This window comes from Myotis daubentonii, chromosome 18 (assembly GCF_963259705.1).
Source record: "Myotis daubentonii chromosome 18, mMyoDau2.1, whole genome shotgun sequence".
Classification (NCBI taxonomy): domain Eukaryota; kingdom Metazoa; phylum Chordata; class Mammalia; order Chiroptera; family Vespertilionidae; genus Myotis; species Myotis daubentonii.
Window position 1 is genome coordinate 14,150,487 of NC_081857.1, and position 16,601 is coordinate 14,167,087.

At 44.7% G+C, this 16,601-nt stretch overlaps 1 protein-coding gene across 4 annotated transcripts in view; it reads right to left on the bottom strand.

Moving 5' to 3' along the window:
- KCNH1 (potassium voltage-gated channel subfamily H member 1) overlaps positions 1–16,601 on the bottom strand; it is a 263,834-nt gene that overhangs the window by 148,709 nt on the left and 98,524 nt on the right. For all 4 annotated transcript variants that reach the window (XM_059675362.1, XM_059675363.1, XM_059675366.1 and 1 more), the window contains one exon: positions 9,540–9,969. In XM_059675362.1, coding sequence (XP_059531345.1) covers positions 9,540–9,969 — 430 coding nt within the window. The remainder of the gene's footprint in view (positions 1–9,539; positions 9,970–16,601) is intronic.

Below are 16,601 nucleotides of genomic sequence, written 5' to 3' on the forward strand. Positions count from 1 at the left end.
TTATTAGTACTATTCTTACCTACCCATCTTTGTAAGTCATGCAAATCCTACCCATTATTCCCTGGCCAAGTAAAAGCTCTTTAGTGCCACGCTCACCTCCACTTCACAGACATGACCACTGTCTTCCCAGATGTCTGAAAGCACAGACTGGCTCTGCTGCTTAGGCCGTGAACATTCTCTGCTCGCCAGCTTCACCTGCTCGTTCCTGTCTGCATCTGTGTTTCCCAGACTAGAGCGTAAGCAAACTGAGGAAGCGATGATGTCTCTTTGCTCTTCCTTCCTCCATTCATTCAACATTTATTGAACCCACTGTGGACCAAGCAAAAACCCACACAGTCCCTAATCCAAGGCCGCCTGCAGTCTGGCTGGGAGACATCTGCAGATGCAAGGAGATAACTCTTGAGAAGGACCTCAGTACCTGCCCAGGTTCTTCCCAAACACATGGGACTGATCCTCCATGACTCCTCCCTGACCCTGACTGGGTGCAGAGCCCCTGCACATGTTCCCCTGTCCTTTCCTTAGTAGAGACTGGGCTTACTCCACAGCAATATCTCATCTACTCATCCGGCTCCCCCAGCAGACAATAGCCAGGTGAGGGCAGACCTAGTGTCTATGTCACCTGCTGCTCTATCCTCAGTACTCACACAGAGCCTGGCACATGGCAGACATCCAAATAATGGTTATGAAATGAACAAAGAGGCACTCAGGTAAACTGTTGATTGGTGGAGGTTCTGGGGAATTGGCAGGTAAATCTAACATTGGTTTTCTTTTCTTTTTTTAAAGAAATATATTTTATTGATATTTTACAGAGAGGAAGGGAGAGGGATAGAGAGTTAGAAACATCGATGAGAGAGAAACATTGATCAGCTTCCTCCTGCACACCTCCTACTAGAGATGTGCCAGCAACCAAGGTACATGCCCTTGGCCGGAATCGAACCTGGGGCCTTTCAGTCCGCAGGTCGACGCTCTTTTCACTGAGCCAAACCGGTTAGGGCTAACATTGGTTTTCTCAGGGACCATACCTGTTGATGTATTTTTAGAAAATATTTCCCTGGCGGGCATTCCTCATCTCACCAACTTTAAAAAAGGAAAGGAGTATTATTTTCTCCTATGTGTGATTTCTTGCTGGCTACCTGTAATTGTCAGCCTAGCGGTTGAGAGCCACAACAAAGGCTTGAGAAGAAACAGCTCAAGAGGAGTGAAACTTGATCAATCAAGTTCCTTGGATGAAAATAGAATGGAAGCCTTATCACTCTTCTCGCACCTTCACCTCTTCTCCCCAAGGTCTGAGGACATCCCATGGAGGGACCAGCTGCCTCAATCTACTGGTACAACGGTGACCTGTGGCCACCAGGACCAACCTCTGTCTAAGTCACCTGGAAGAGTAGGGAGAACACTGAGCTGGGAGTGGTGAGGACATGAGCTTCAGCCCAGCTCTGAGTCTACCAAGCCATGTGACCTTCAGCAAATTACATCAGGTCCTCGAATGATGTCAGTTGGTTCAATGTCATTTCACTCTAACGTTGATGAGATGCCATAGGAACTTAACTCTTGTTTATACCGGTTAATTAGCCTGCAGTAAAATTGTTTGCATCATCATACGGCATTTTGCTTAAAGTTGCTTAATCTATCGACGACATTAAGTGAGGACTTAATCTACTCCACTATTTCCTCCACCCAAAACTGGGAGAACATTACCCACTCATGAAGTACTGAAGAGACAACAGACAGAGAAACAAAATAGAAACGAAAGATCTGATGGTAGCAACATCTCTATATGACAACTTCCATTCGGATGAAAGTTATATTTTCAAAAAGAAAAGAATTTTGCAAATGGCGTGGGTAGCTATCTATATAGTAGGTGAGAGACAATACCCTTCATCCAGTTGGGCAGAGTCTCCTAACATCTAAAAGTTGTTGCAAATTCTTCTGCCCAGTGCAGTAATCTAGCTATGAACAAGGAGAATGTCTTCCCACAACACATGTAGTCAGACATCTGTCACTACAATTATCATCCCAAGTAACAGAGAAGGCTTCTAGGGAAAGCACCCCCTCTCTTCAATCTTCCTACATCCCCTTCTTTCCAACTCTTTCTCTGCCCCGCCCCCAACACCACACACACACCACAGAGGGCATTTGCCCTCCCACATCCCAGAATAATCAGCAAGGAAAGCAACACAACAAGGTGAAACTTGGATGTCATATAACATTGGTTCAAATCCCTGTTCGGCCACCTCTCACCCTGTGGCCTTGGGGGAGTTACTTTGTGTCTCTAAGCCTCAATGTTCTTATTTGCAAAACAGGGGTAATAAAGTCTCGCTAAGCAGTTGTTGGGTGAGGAAAAGGTCCTGGCATGACACCTGGCATGTCCTGGGGGCTCGATGCTTGAGTGTTTCTAGTCCTTCCCTCCTCCTTCTCCAGGGGGAGCATTCTCATTCCCTGGGAACCGTTTCCTGCCCAGTGAAGGTCCTGCCAGTCAGGCCTGGACAGCTGTGTCCGGAGGCCTCCCTGAGCACACGAAATGACTTTCTCTTCCTTTCATAGCTTCCCCTCATTTGCTGTGCAGCCAGGCTTTTTTAAAAAGCTTTGTATCTAGGGAAATTCACATCCAGATGTACGTATACTGTATTTCATGATCTGTACTTTAAATACTGCGATGTACCTGATGTTTTATGCAAGTTCAAAGTCTCTGAAAGTCAAGCACACCCAAAGGACTAATAATGATGAAGAGACAGCATTGTTCGATGAGTCCTAGAACTAGGCTGCAAGAAGGAATGGAGGAGCGGGGCGAGACGACCGCTGTCTGAACGCCCATGGGAAGCCCTGTGCTGGGTACGCTGCCTCAGTTTATTTTTCATCCCCAACACTTAGTCGGAGACCTGGTATCGATCTCCATTTGCAGTTGAGGGAACTGCCAGGAGTCAAAGCACTAATCAAGAGTAGAGGTGAGTAGAGGTGGGTGTGCAAGCCAGAGCTGCCCAGCCCCAAAGCTCAGGCTCATTTCCACGATCCGACAGAGTGTGCCAGACACAAAGGAGAGAACAGCAGGGAGACCCACACCCTGTCCCCGGAAGCCTAGCGTTTCACTAGAGCTAGGCAAAATATACACGACGCAGGAAAGAGAACTATGAAGTCAGAAGACTGATTATAGAGCCATATAATGTCTAAGGGCAAGTAAATAAACCTAAAGCAGGATCCGTCAGACTTAAGAGTACAAAGGATTGAGAACCAGGAGGGAGTAACCAGAGATAGTTTCTGGAGGAGGGGAGAAGGGGATGTACAAGACAGAGACTGTGTCAGAGATGGTGGGGATGCCCATCTGAAATGTGCAGTGGCAAGTAGGACTTTATATATATATATATATATATATATATATATATATATATATATATATATATATATATATATATATATATAAAGTCCTGCTTTATTTCAGAGAAGAAGGGAAAGGGAGAGAGATGGAATCATCAATGATGAGAATCATTCATCAGCTGCCTCCTGCATGCCCCCTACTGGGGATCGAGCCTGCAGCCAAGGTACATGCCCTTGACCAGAATCAAACCCAGGACCCCTTCAATCGGCAAGCCAACTTTCCATCCACTGAGCCAAACCAGCTACAGCAGGACATTTTTTTTTTAAATCAGATTCTAGAGAAAAATAAACTTGTTTTCTGGCTAGAAAAAAACCCTCTAAGAATAAATGAGAAATGAATAGTTATTTCTCCCATAGCATTCTGGACATTGCCCCATTTCCCAAAATAAACAGAAACCCAAAATGAAATTAAACAGCATTCTCGTGCAATTATTATTTTCTTTCTCCTAAGAACAGGGAAGACAAAAATGAACTGGGAAGAGCAAGAAACACTTGCTGTTATTAACAACAACAATAAAATCACGACAATTGAATGTCACGATTTTCAGTTTTCTTCAGAGAGCTATCATGCATCATTACCTCATTTAGTCTCACTTCTGTGAAGTGAGATTGTCAGGAGTTTCATACCCCCAAACCACAGAAATTAAAGGGCATACACAACCGAAAGCACAGCGCAGACCTAGGACTTGAAACAAAGTCTCTCAGTCAGGAATTCAGGAATGAAGCCCCACCGGGATTTCCCTGCCATGGAGGGCAAATGTTTGCTGCTATCAAGGGAAATGAGGAGAAGGAGGAAAGCGGAGGCAGACAGACACAAAGGCAGCCCCCACCAGCTCTTCTTCTTGTCCATATCACTGAGCACATGACCACCCAGAATAAAGACTACATTTCCCAGTATCCTCTGCAGCTAGGTATGGCCAGGGTACCAAGTTCCGGCCAATGTGATGTGACCGGAGGTAATATGGCAATTTCCTAGCCTTGTTTTCAGAGTTAAGCTCGCCTTCCCCTTCCCTTCTTTCTGGAAAGAGAACATATGGCGGAAGCTGGACCAGCCATCCTGGCTCCTGATGTGGAAGTGGTGTGCTGAAGGGAAAAGAGAAGCCTGCATCTCTGATGATGGCAGAGCAGCCAGACCAACCCAATTCAGGAGGCACATACCTGTTGATGCATGTGCCTGTCCAGCAGTAGAAAACACGTATCCTAACTAATAAAGAGGCTTGGCCAATAACACTGCAGGCCAATTCCAAAACTCCAGATCCATCTCCATTGTTCAGCTCCAACAAGCCCAGAAATATTTAGGAAGCAGCTACCATGTGGCTAAAGTCTCCTAAGAGTATCTTTACAGCCTCCTGGAAGATGTGCCTCATGTCATTTTTGAAAAAACAGTATGTTGGAATAGAATGCAAAAAAAGGCATATTTAGCAAAGGCGAGATGAATAGAAATAAGAAACATTTAAATAAGATCAGGAGGGAGGCACAGAAAAGTTCAGATTGGCCTGCAAATAATCTAAGCTGAAGGGAAACCACAAAGCAGAGTGCAAATAAGTGGGTGAGGGAGGGGGTCAAAGGCCCCGGGGTGCAGGTCACTAGCGTCCCTCCCCGCCAGGAAAGAAGATGATATAAGGAAACCACCAGGAGTGAGCCCACTGACTCACTGGGAGCTCCCAGGCCTGGGGTGGGGTGGGGTGGGGTGGGGGAGATTAACTGGAGCACGGATAAGGATGAGATCTGGCCCAGCAGAAGAGCGAGAGGAGGGCTCCTCTGGACTAAACAGATGCTCCCAAAGGTCCCTTCAGCACTGACATTCTGCTCGGCTTTGAAGGAGCTGAGGTGGGAAGGAAAAGGGAGCTGAGGGAGGAGACAAATGCTTAGCATTTAGGGCGGGACCTGAAGGAATACAATGTCTAGACCCCCTGCCGTTGTCAGAGAGAAAGGAAACGAATGTGGGTTAATTTCAATGACAGGATGACAGCAATGACATTATGAGGAGAGAATCAGAAAAGTGCAAAGTGTATTTATAAAAAAAGAAATGGAAATGTCTCCACCATGAAATTCCCCCTGGAGAGATCCTCAAGGCAGGGTCCTGTCCCTCACCTGAGATGAGACCTCCCAGATGCAGGAACCCTCCCCGCTGACAGCCCCTTCTTCTTAAAGGGATCCCTCAGAGGCCGGGGAAGGCTCAGCCCACCGTGAGCCCATCTCCAGGCCTCAGTCACTGGTGGGGAGGTGACAGGGCCTGTCTCTGTCCTTCCCACAGCCCCACCACCATCAGACCGCAGACTCCCCGAGAGTGCCACCCACAGCGGTGGTCTCCAGGTCCTTAGCACACTCGAGGGGTCTGTCGGGGAGACCCTACAGAGGTGATATGGCAATTCCCTAGCCTTGTCAGAGTTCAGCTCGCCTTCCCTTTCCCTTCTTTCTGGAAAAAGAACATATGGCGGAAGCTGGACCAGCCATCCTGGCTCCTGATGTGGAAGTGGTGTGCTGAAGGGAAAAGAGAAGCCTGCATCTCTGATGATGGCAGAGCAGCCAGACCAACCCTAATTCGGGAGGCACATACCTGTTGATGCATGTGCCTGTCGAAAGAGGGACATCCTCTCCCCCGTGTCACACAGAGGGCCAGAGTGGCATGTACTTCACTCAGCGTCACTAACACAGAAGCGTGCTGAAAGACATGAAGAGTCCACTTGGGGCGAGGCCTGGTAGGAGACCCCTGGAGACCCACAAGGGGGCAGGGAGATCAGGCAGGGGCTGGTTTGCCTCTAGCCCAGGACAAGACCCTAGAATGGAAGTCAGAGAGAGAACCAGGCAGCTGGAGACACTATAGATTGCCTACACCACAGCGAAACACAAATACTCATTTTAGCCATCAGTTTCCACTTCTTCCTATTGCAATTTTCTTTTATCAGAACTGAGAGAGGTAGGCAAGATTGAAAATACTTAGTTTTCCTGCTTCCTGGCATCCTCTGGGGAATTAGCCAAGTTATAATGAGATATTCAGTGCCAGAGAGCAAAGAGGAGAAGCAACACAAGGCTTCTGGATAATCTACATTATGGCTAATACACTGCAACCAAACAGGCAAGGAATAACACTCCCAAGGCATGTAAAATTCAGTGCAAAGGTGGGGGTGGGGGGGATCACCACGTAACCAGTATTTCAAAAGGCCTGTGTCTCTCTAGACCCCTTAAGACATGGGAGCCTGACCGCCAGAGTAACTGGGGACAGAGAAGCACTGTCATGTCGGCATAAATGCAGGTGTGGTCAATGCTCCCTGTCGCCAGGGGTGCCAATTCTGGGGTCAGTCCAATCCCGTGAGCCACGCAGCCAGGAGGTAGGTGTGCACACGTCCACGCACAGGCAAAGCAAGATAAGAGAGGACCCCACCAATCTAACAAGACACCAGCATTGGTCCCCAACAAAGGCTGTCTGGAATGTGAGTTTACAAGGGTGATCGCCACCGCATTACACAGAGTGCAGTAACCTTGCTGTTGGTACGAGAGTTTGTCAGACATGTCACACGGAAAGGGGAACAGCTGTCACCGTGACAGGCTGCTGGAAAATGGCTGGTTTCCACAACACCTGGTCCCCCTGAGTCTGTACCAAAATCTTGTTCTTAAATGAAAACAACAACAACAATAAACAAGCCCACAAAAGGTTTCCAGTGCAGAACTGCTAGCTTGCTCAAGTTCACGGAGAGAATTTTCAAAGTGCTGGTCTGTCAGCTGGAGAAGCTGGTGGACTCTGTTCTCAGACCTCACCTGTGCAGGTGCGTCCATAGGAGGAACCCTGCTACTAATTCAGGGAGGCCGGGGTCCAAACCCTGTCTCTCCTGCTCACCAGCCCCACGTTCCTGGGAAAGTGAGTTAACTTCTCTGAGCTTCCATTCCTTATCAGATGGAGAGGATAATCTCTCAGGCACAGAATTTCCTCGAGTAGGAGAGCGTGTGTGTAGAGCACTTAGCATAGTGACTACCCAATGACTGTTCGGGAAATGGTGTTCCCGTTAAGTAGACTTGCCGACCTGAACATCAGACTGGGCTGCAGGCTGTGTATTACACTTTATTTCACGAAATGGAAACATCATCCAGCTCGGAGAAGGTGGGAGAGAAAAGAGGTGATAATCACCGTTGGAGGTTTTCCTTGGAGACCATACCCAGGAAATGATGCTCTCCATAGAAGAATGGTTTGGGGAAAACAGACTGCTTATCCTTATTATATGCCACCAGAACTATTTTCTTTCTTCTTTTCTTCCAGGTAAACGTTTGCAAGGATGTCTCCTCAGATTTGAAAGCCCTTGGAGAGTCCGTGAAATGGGGCCCATTTTCTGACTGACCACTCTTCACAGCTTTTCTGTAACGGATATAATGAGGCATTTTGATTTACAGTGTCTCCTCTCCCCTCTAACAGACAGAAACTGTGCCCGAGCACGCTGTGTCTGGTGGCGCAAACTCACAAAACTGCTGCAGGCGCTGCCTAGAAAACGGGGCTTCCAAGGCGGATCGTTCTAGAAGAGCAAAGGTCTTAAATTCTCTTACACAACATGAGGAAGCACCTCGAGTTCTAATTAAGCTACAGCAATTAGCTACCCACAGACACGTAACGCTGCCTCCCATGGTCAGGCAATCATCTCTATTAAAACCCATTTTAAAGTAAGAAGCAAACCCCAAAGCTCCATGGGCAAACACTTCCCATGAATCCATTACCCCTCAGACACATTCAGTCAACGCTCAGAGGTGAGCTCTGTGCCTTGGCGCGAGGAGTTTTATGAAAGGACTGCCTCAGACGTGATGAGGTGGTTGCAAAATAGGAGGGGGCTGCAATCCACGTGCAGAAGGGGGCGCTAAATCTCAGGTGTGAGCTGGACAAAGCAAGAGAAACTGAAGCCTCAGGTTTCCCTGGTCTTAGAATTCCCTGGTCGGTAGAAACAAGAACTATGTCAACTCCACCCTGAGGACTACATCCAGCCACGGGGTCTCTGCCCGCAGGCACCAGACTCCAGCTTCATCGCGGGCGACCAGACTACTACCCACACTGATGCCTCATGGGAGGACTGTCCTCTCCCATGTCACGATCTGTCACTGACGTGCACTTGGTGCTCTTGGCACGTTCACCATGAGTCCAATCCACTCAAGTCCACGTGCCTTCCCCAGCCTGTTCGGTCCACTCCCCCCTTGGAAGTCCCTTTAGTGGAGGTAGCCCATTGTGTCCAGCCGAAGGCTATTTGCAGAATTGGCAACAGCAACAGCTATGCAGTGGTCGGTGGTAAGTTATTGAGATGTAAGTACCTTCCTCAAGAACTAGGCTTGTTTTTGCTTTTCAATCCAATCAAATTAATCCCATAACCCTTTCCCTCTCAATGGAACAAGAGCCTTTTTTTTTGCATTTTCCTTTGTTTGGGGCTTTTTGGGTTTTGTTTGGATTTGGGACATTTCTTAACCATCAAGCAAACATCAACAGTATTGATCTAGATCAGCACTGTCCAATTGAAATTAGATTCAAAACTTTCCTAGGAGCCACATTTGAAAAGCAAAAAGAATGTTGAAATTGTAATAGAATATTTTATTTAACCCACTATTTCAAAAATATTGTTGTTTTGATGTGTAATCACTATGAAAGATAATGAATGAGATAGTTCACATTCTCTTTTCCTACTTTCTCTTACTGAACAGTGCAGACCTAGAGCTATGGTTACATTGACATGGAAAGACTTCCACAATTCACTCTTCTACAAACAAGCAGTTTACCAAATTATATGTGTGGCATATAGGTCATTTTAACTTTATAAAAACCTATCTCTATGTGTTCGGATAAGGATAGAAAAGAATCTGTAAGGGAGAGACCAAATGGTAATGATAGCTATCTCTGAGAAGTACCTGGATGGCCTTTCTTTTTCTATTTTGTGCTTTCTTAGTATTTCCTAAATTTCTTTGCAGTAAACATGTACTTTTTTAATTATCAGGAAAACTATAAAGCTAGTCTCTTAAATATATATATATATATATATATATATATATATATATATATATATATATATATATCTTCCTTCTCTTAAGTTATTATAGCCCTGATCCTACTGGCACTGTAGCCATTACTCATTTTCCAGCTAATAGAAGGGATGACCAAACAGTATTCCCCCTGCCCCAGCCCCAGGTACTGTCATACTCACAGCCAATCATCATGATGGCCACTGCAAAGATCTTCTCGATGTCTGTGGACGGGGCGATGTTTCCAAAGCCCACGCTGGTGAGGCTGGTCATGGTGAAATACAACGAGGAGATGTAGACAGAATTCTTGCTGGGACCACCTTCCCATTTCCCTGAGCCAGACCCGTTAAACTGGTAAGGGGTGCCAATGTCCATGGCCAGTTGGTAGAGCCAGCTGTTGTTGCGGATGGTCTTGGTGTCCTCATCGAAGATCTCATAGTCCCCGATGCTGTACCAAATGCAGGCCATCCAATGAGCAGCCAGCCCGAACACACACACCAGTAGGACCAGCACAGCAGCTCCGTACTCAATGTAGTGGTCCAGTTTCCGGGCCACTCGCCCCAGACGGAGCAGCCGGACGACTTTCAGAGAGCTGAACAGGCTGCTGATGCCCTGGGAGAAGAGGAACACAGAGTCAGGGCCAGGAACCAAAAAGACTACTCCCCCACTTCGCCTTCCCTCCTCCCCGCCAGCCTGTTCCTTCAGCATTTCCACAAGATGCAACATCATGCAAGCCTTGAAAAATCGTTTTAACATAAGTCATGATATGGCAAACTGCTCATATATATCCATGTACTTATTCACAAAGAAATTAGAATTTTATCCCAAGGTGTATTATGGGAGATTACCATTGGCTTTTTTCCTACTTCCATTAAAAAGCAAATTAAAAAAACAAAAAAACAAGCTAAAGAAAAATAGAATTTTAATTTAATTATATTATGCAGATGCACACAAATATATATGAGCATTTTTCCATGTAATGAGTTATTTTAAAACAATTTTAATATTAAATATTATGAAATATTTTAAGAATTGCTTAGCTTGTATTTCATATTGTATAATCTTTCATTTTAATTATATTGTGCATAAGTATACAATATTTATGTGTTGAAAAATGATCAGAAAACACACATGGAAAGATGTAAAACATCTGTTTTACATTATCAGTGGTTATCACTGCGTTGTCAAGTTAGAGAGTTACAGGCAATTTTTTATTTTATTTGTACATATTTTTGTTACACTTGTATATATTTACTTAATTTCTATGACTAAAATTTTATTACTTTTATAATTAGAAAAATATATTTTAAAATCAAAGAAACAGCTGAGAAGAACTGAGATTCTGTTTTCTCAGAAAAGTTACAAATTATTGGAAGGTAATATCACTTCTGTCAGCCAGGGACTTAAACACAACCCATCCAGGAATCTCAGCTAAAAGGAACCCTCTGATTGCACTTGGTCAAGCGTCCCCCTTTCTAGATGGTGTCTGATGGTCCCACCAGGACAGGCCTAGTCTCTGAACAGTTCTGTAGGGACTAGCACTGTGGTAGTGGGAAAAAACACCAGAGTATAAATCTGGAAAATGGGGTCTGAGACCCACGTAAACCACTAACTTGCTATGTGAATCTGGACAGTGCAATTACCTCTCAGTTCCCTTGTTTAGAAAATGAGGGAGGTGGACTTAACAGCAGTAGCCAACCTTTCAGACCTCACGGACCACCATTGGTCTGCCAACCACCAGTTGGCGGCCGCTGGACTAGAGGATCTCGAAATCTCCAAACACTAATCTACTCTTATCTCCCAAGGGAACCAAAATATATTACAGAAACTACGCCACTCCAAACCTCAAAACGGATTTCAAGGTAGATTTCCATTAACTTTTCCTACTTCCACTAAAAAGCAAATGAGATGACAAAATAAGAACTTTGAATCAAGACTTCCGTCTCCCTGACATAGCAAACGTCCACCGGCCCTTCCCCAAGCAGAGAGAGTGGCTTCTCACTACTCTAAACACTGGACAGTTCCCAGGCTATTGCTCTTCTCTCTGGTTCCCCTAAGGACAAGCCCCAAGCTCAGGTTATGTCACAGACAGAAGGTTAATGTGTCAATGATTTCTGACAAAAATGTGTAAGTGATTTTGGAGTCTTACCAGGACTACATCCTCCTTCTGGGCACACAATTAAACTGCATTTCCCAGCCTTTATCCAGCTGGGTGGGTCTCAGGACTAGCTCTCACCAACAGGATGTGAGGTGAGATATGTGTCACCACCACCTCCAGGCCAAGGCAGCTAAACATCAGTGTGCTTTCTCTGCATGCTTTCTCTTCCCCCCGGCATGCTTTCCAGAGGATGTGTGACCTGGAGGCCAACGACTGAAGAGGGTGAATGTATAGCAAGGAAGGAGCCTGGGTCCCTAAAAGGCAATGTGGAACTCTCTCTCCAAGCCAACTAACTTGAATCATACTATTATGTAAATGAAAAAAGAAGCCTCTAAAATGAGCTACTGAAACTTTGGGGGATGTTTGTTACAGCATCTATATCATTAGCCTTCCCTGACTGTGAGCACACAAACCATAGGCAGCATAGCCTTGTCAAGAAAGAACATAGGATCAGGTTGCCACACACATTATTTTTGTTGAGGGTGGTGGAGATGAGATTTATTGCCCTTTTGAAAAAAACAAAACAAATAAAAACAGTTTTGTAGCCGTAAAACTTACAACAGAAAAAATCATGTCCTGTCCAACATATACCAGCAAATGGATAATTATGGATTTTTCTAAGCCAAGGGTCAATTCATCCAAACTGCCAACCTTGACAAAATTTACCTTTGGCATGTCCAGTACTCCTCATCCCTGGGTCCCCTTTTCCCTCCAGGTGCTTTTCTCAAACTTACTATGCAGAAAAAACTAACAAAATCCCTTCTATTAAAATGCAAGAGATTGATGAGGATAAATGGATAACATCTCTCCACAGAGCATCTGCATTCTAACAGAGGAAAACTAACTTCCAATAATGGAATTAAAAGTACCAACAGCCTGGATGAAGGAGATATTTTGGGAGGCAAAGGAGCCTTTTTGATGACTCAGAAATCAAACACATGTAAGCATCCACCTACTTTCCACCCCTTCATAAGGAGGTTCCTGAAGTCATCTTTCAAAGCAGCTCCACTCTATAGCAGAACTTACTACCCAGGGCAAAATGGCCTTGTAATTTTCCCTCACTCATACTCAATTCAAAGCGACATTTACGGAAAACCTACTATGTACTCCTATGCTAATGCTACAGGGAAGAGATGATAATGATGCTGTCCTTGTCTTCTTACTCACTATTGTCTCTTCAGTGCCTGGCCCATGGAAGATGCTCCATAGAAAGAAAGGAGGGAGGAGGCAGAAGCAGAATAACTGGTGAGAGAGGCATGATATGATCAGTGAAAAGATATTTCACAGAACTTGAGATCTGAGAGGGGCATAGAAGTCCAGCTCCTCTGAGTCCAGCAAGGTCTCCTCAAGCGCCATAACAGAATAGTCTTCCCACCTCTCCTTGCACTCTCCCCTTCACTGCCACCTCGAAGATCCCAATCTGTGACAGTCATTCATGGACATGAACGACTGGGCTCCCATCACCTTTCTTACCTCCCTTCTGCTCCATCTGTACTTCATCCCTTCTCCCTTCTGCATCCCTTCCCAATGGCCACAACAACACATGCAACTGCTACCTAAAGGTCACGCTATTCTCTAGCCACACATGCCAGTTGTCTCGAGCATCCCACACAGCAGATGCACATTTGCATCTCTTAGTCTGCTCAAGTGGGTCCCTCTGCCCAGAATGCCCAGCTTCACCATTCCTACCAACTGGGAACTAGTTATCCTTCGGGCCTGCTGCCACAATACTATCTGTCCTTCAGGTCTGCCATTACCTGCACCCTAAAGCCCTCCATGACTACCCTGTAATCCCAACCAATCACTCAGTCCTCCAAATGTCCATGGTAATCTGTATCCATTACCACTTGAACACATTGCTTTGCATTATTCACTGACTGGCCAGATTATTATGACCGGCCAGATTATTATGACCACCCCATCAGTACAATGAAGTGAATTAGTTATGCAAATAATAATAATAATACTAAAACCTTGAGAGTATTTTCTTAGGAAGTTTTCAATATTCAGTATTTTTGGAAGTGTCAATGAAGTACTGATAGGGTGGTCATAATAATCTGGCCACTCAGTGTAGTTTCCTGTAACCATTTCCCCACATACATTAGGAACTACACCTTCCTGAAGACCAAAGCCAGCTGCTATTCATTTTAGATGCCTCCTATTGGGTTGAACAGTATCCCACCAAATTCATGTCTTTTCCAGAACCTCAGAATGTGGCCTAATTTGGAAATAGGATCGTTGCAGGTATGGCTAGTTAAGATGAGGTTATATAGAGGGTCCGTAATTCAGTGTGACTGGTGTTTCTATAAGAGGAGAAGAAGAGGTGGACAGAGAGAGAGCCCATGTGATTCCCAATGTAGCAACTGGCATGATGTGACTTAAGCCAAGGACTGCCAAGGGTTACAGGCCACACCAGAAGCCAAGAGGAAGGCATGGAACAGATTCTCTCCTAGAGCCTTCAGAGGCCGCATGGCTTTACTGACACCTTGATTTCAGAACACACAGCCTCCAGATCTATGACAGAATAAATTTCTGTTGTATTAAGCCACCCACTTTAGTCATATGTCATGGCAGCCCTAGGAAACACACAGGGTCTAAAGCCAGAACCTTCTTAGAAAGGATCTCAAACATTTTCCAAACAGAATTAAAGAGTTTGGATTATTAGGGAATTTTTTTATAATTTTAAGGAGCCTTTGGAACAAAATAAAACATGCATGCCCTCATTGCGTTATTTATCTGTGTGCACACTGATATTCTATTACACGGTCTTGCATAAGTTCTCTCTTATTGCCCTAGCAGCTGGAATTCCAGCTGTTTAAAAGCATTTCAAGCTCTTCATTTCTGTGTTTTTTTTCTTAACTGCCTGAAGTTCAGTATATGCAATAAATAAAACAGAATTCTCCAAAGTGTTTTTATTTATTTTAGTATAAAAACACGATAGCACCATGTGGTAGAGAATCACATTTTCCCAGGGACTTCTTGTATCCGAAAACCTCTCTCACATTCCAAATGGTTCCAGGGAGTTTTTTATGACAACATTAAAATTATGAAGAACCAAGAATTTCAAGTTGAGTCAACACAGACGAAGGGATGGTAAGAACCTGTGCCGGGGAGCTCCAACAACTATGACTGGAAGGAAGCGTTCTGCATCTATTTTGTTAAATAACCTCAGTTGTGATACTGAATCAATTCAAATTGAAAGGACATTTGGTAATTATCAGAATCATTGTGTGAAAATTACTGAGTGTTACCTATTCATCCAGACTAAACAAATCATTTCATTAACTTGGGCTGTATCTTGCTTTCTCAACTAGCCAGATTCAATGATTTCTGCTCTTTTTTCTTCTCTTTTCTTTTTTTCTGCTATAGGCATGGAAATGACAACTGTCACAGACTGGTGGCAATGTGTTATTTGAAAGAACTGCTGGGTCTTTCCAGTCCTTGAATAGTTCCGTCAGGCTTCTAGGTCTGTGGATGAGATGATGGCATCCGTAGCAAATTCTGCAGGAAAACTTTATTTTTTAATGACTTTCAACCTTACACAGCTCATGATTACGCTTCTCCTGCATCCTCCTCCAGCTAAAGGCCTCCTTCACATACTTCCCTCGGAGACTGACTCACACGGAGAAGACGAGACAACAGGAAATCCAGTGTTCTGTTATAAGAATTTAATACTTTGTTAACAGAGCTTGGTTTGCCTGTTGCCTTTGAAACAGGGGTAACTTCAAGAATAAATGTTCCATGCTGGCCCCACCACTCTGAGAACTGCAGATCCATTTCAACTGCACAATGGAATAAACTGGCTAACTAAATCTTATTGAAAGTTGCTCACTGAAGCTTAAATGCAATTTCCTTTTTCTTTTTCTTTTTAGCTGATAAGTACTTTTTTAAGATTGCGTTTAGAAAAGAGAGAGGAAAGGAGAGGGAGAGAGAGAGAGAAAGAGAGAGAGAAACATCGATGTGAGAGGGAAACATCGATCAGTTGCTTCCCATACGTGCCTGACTGGGGCTCAAACCCGAAACCTGGGTATGTGCTCTGACTGGGAATCAAACCCACAACCCTTCAGTGCATGAGATAACACTCCAACCAACGGAGCCACATTGCCCTTCTGTTGCTTTAAGATTTTACTTTAGGCTTGTTTAATTCAATTCAGCAATCATTTCCTGAAAACTTAGTACAGGAAGACATAACCAAGAGCTACCAGTGATAGAAAACAAGGAAAATGCAGTCTCCTGCCCTCCCCTTACCTACAATCAGGCCCCAGAAAAACACACAGCCTGCAGATGGCTGCAATGCAGCAGCAAAACACAACTGAGCTCCACTATAAAGTCTGACTTAGCACAAGGCCTGTGGCTGTGCATAAAGGGAATTCTTTTCTAGTTCATTTAACAGGTCTGTTGACCATATTCAGGGAAAGGATGTGGTTGCCGAGTAGGAGGGATAGCTTGCGACCTTCCATTTGTTTAATCCAATAATATATCCAAAAGGCACATCTGCAGTCTCCGTAGAAACCGTCATTGAAGGAAGTTTAGAAATAGCGCTTAAAACCATCCACTTTCTTTTTTGTTTACAATTCCAACCATGAAATAAACCGTGTCTTTGGTTGGGATAATATATCATCAGGCTCTTTTGCTTTCTAGAGGCGCTGAAAATTAAATTGTATCATTGGCCAAATAAAAGCCAAAGGATACAGAAGAGAGAACCTGGTTTTATCCTGCCATGTCTCTGTCTTTCTCAGAACCCTAATCTCAGGTTGTCTTCTTCCAGGGAAGTGAAAGGAGTCCACGTAGCCTAGAGGGAACTGCGCCTCATATTGAAGCAAGCACTGGAGTCATCTTGCGCCTGCAGCTCTGACACTGATGTAGACTTAGCCATGCCCTTCATTTGCTTTAGGCTGATTTCATTAAATTCTCGGAGACAAGAGCATGACAGGGTCAGTGTAGCTGAAAACTGCAATGGCTTTCATGAGGGTTCTCTGCAGGAGCATTCAGTACTGGGGCCTGACTAGGGCATCGGGCCCACTTATCACTGCCTGGCCAGAGCTCCCGATCAGAACCAGTGCTGACACTGTAAAAGCATCACCTC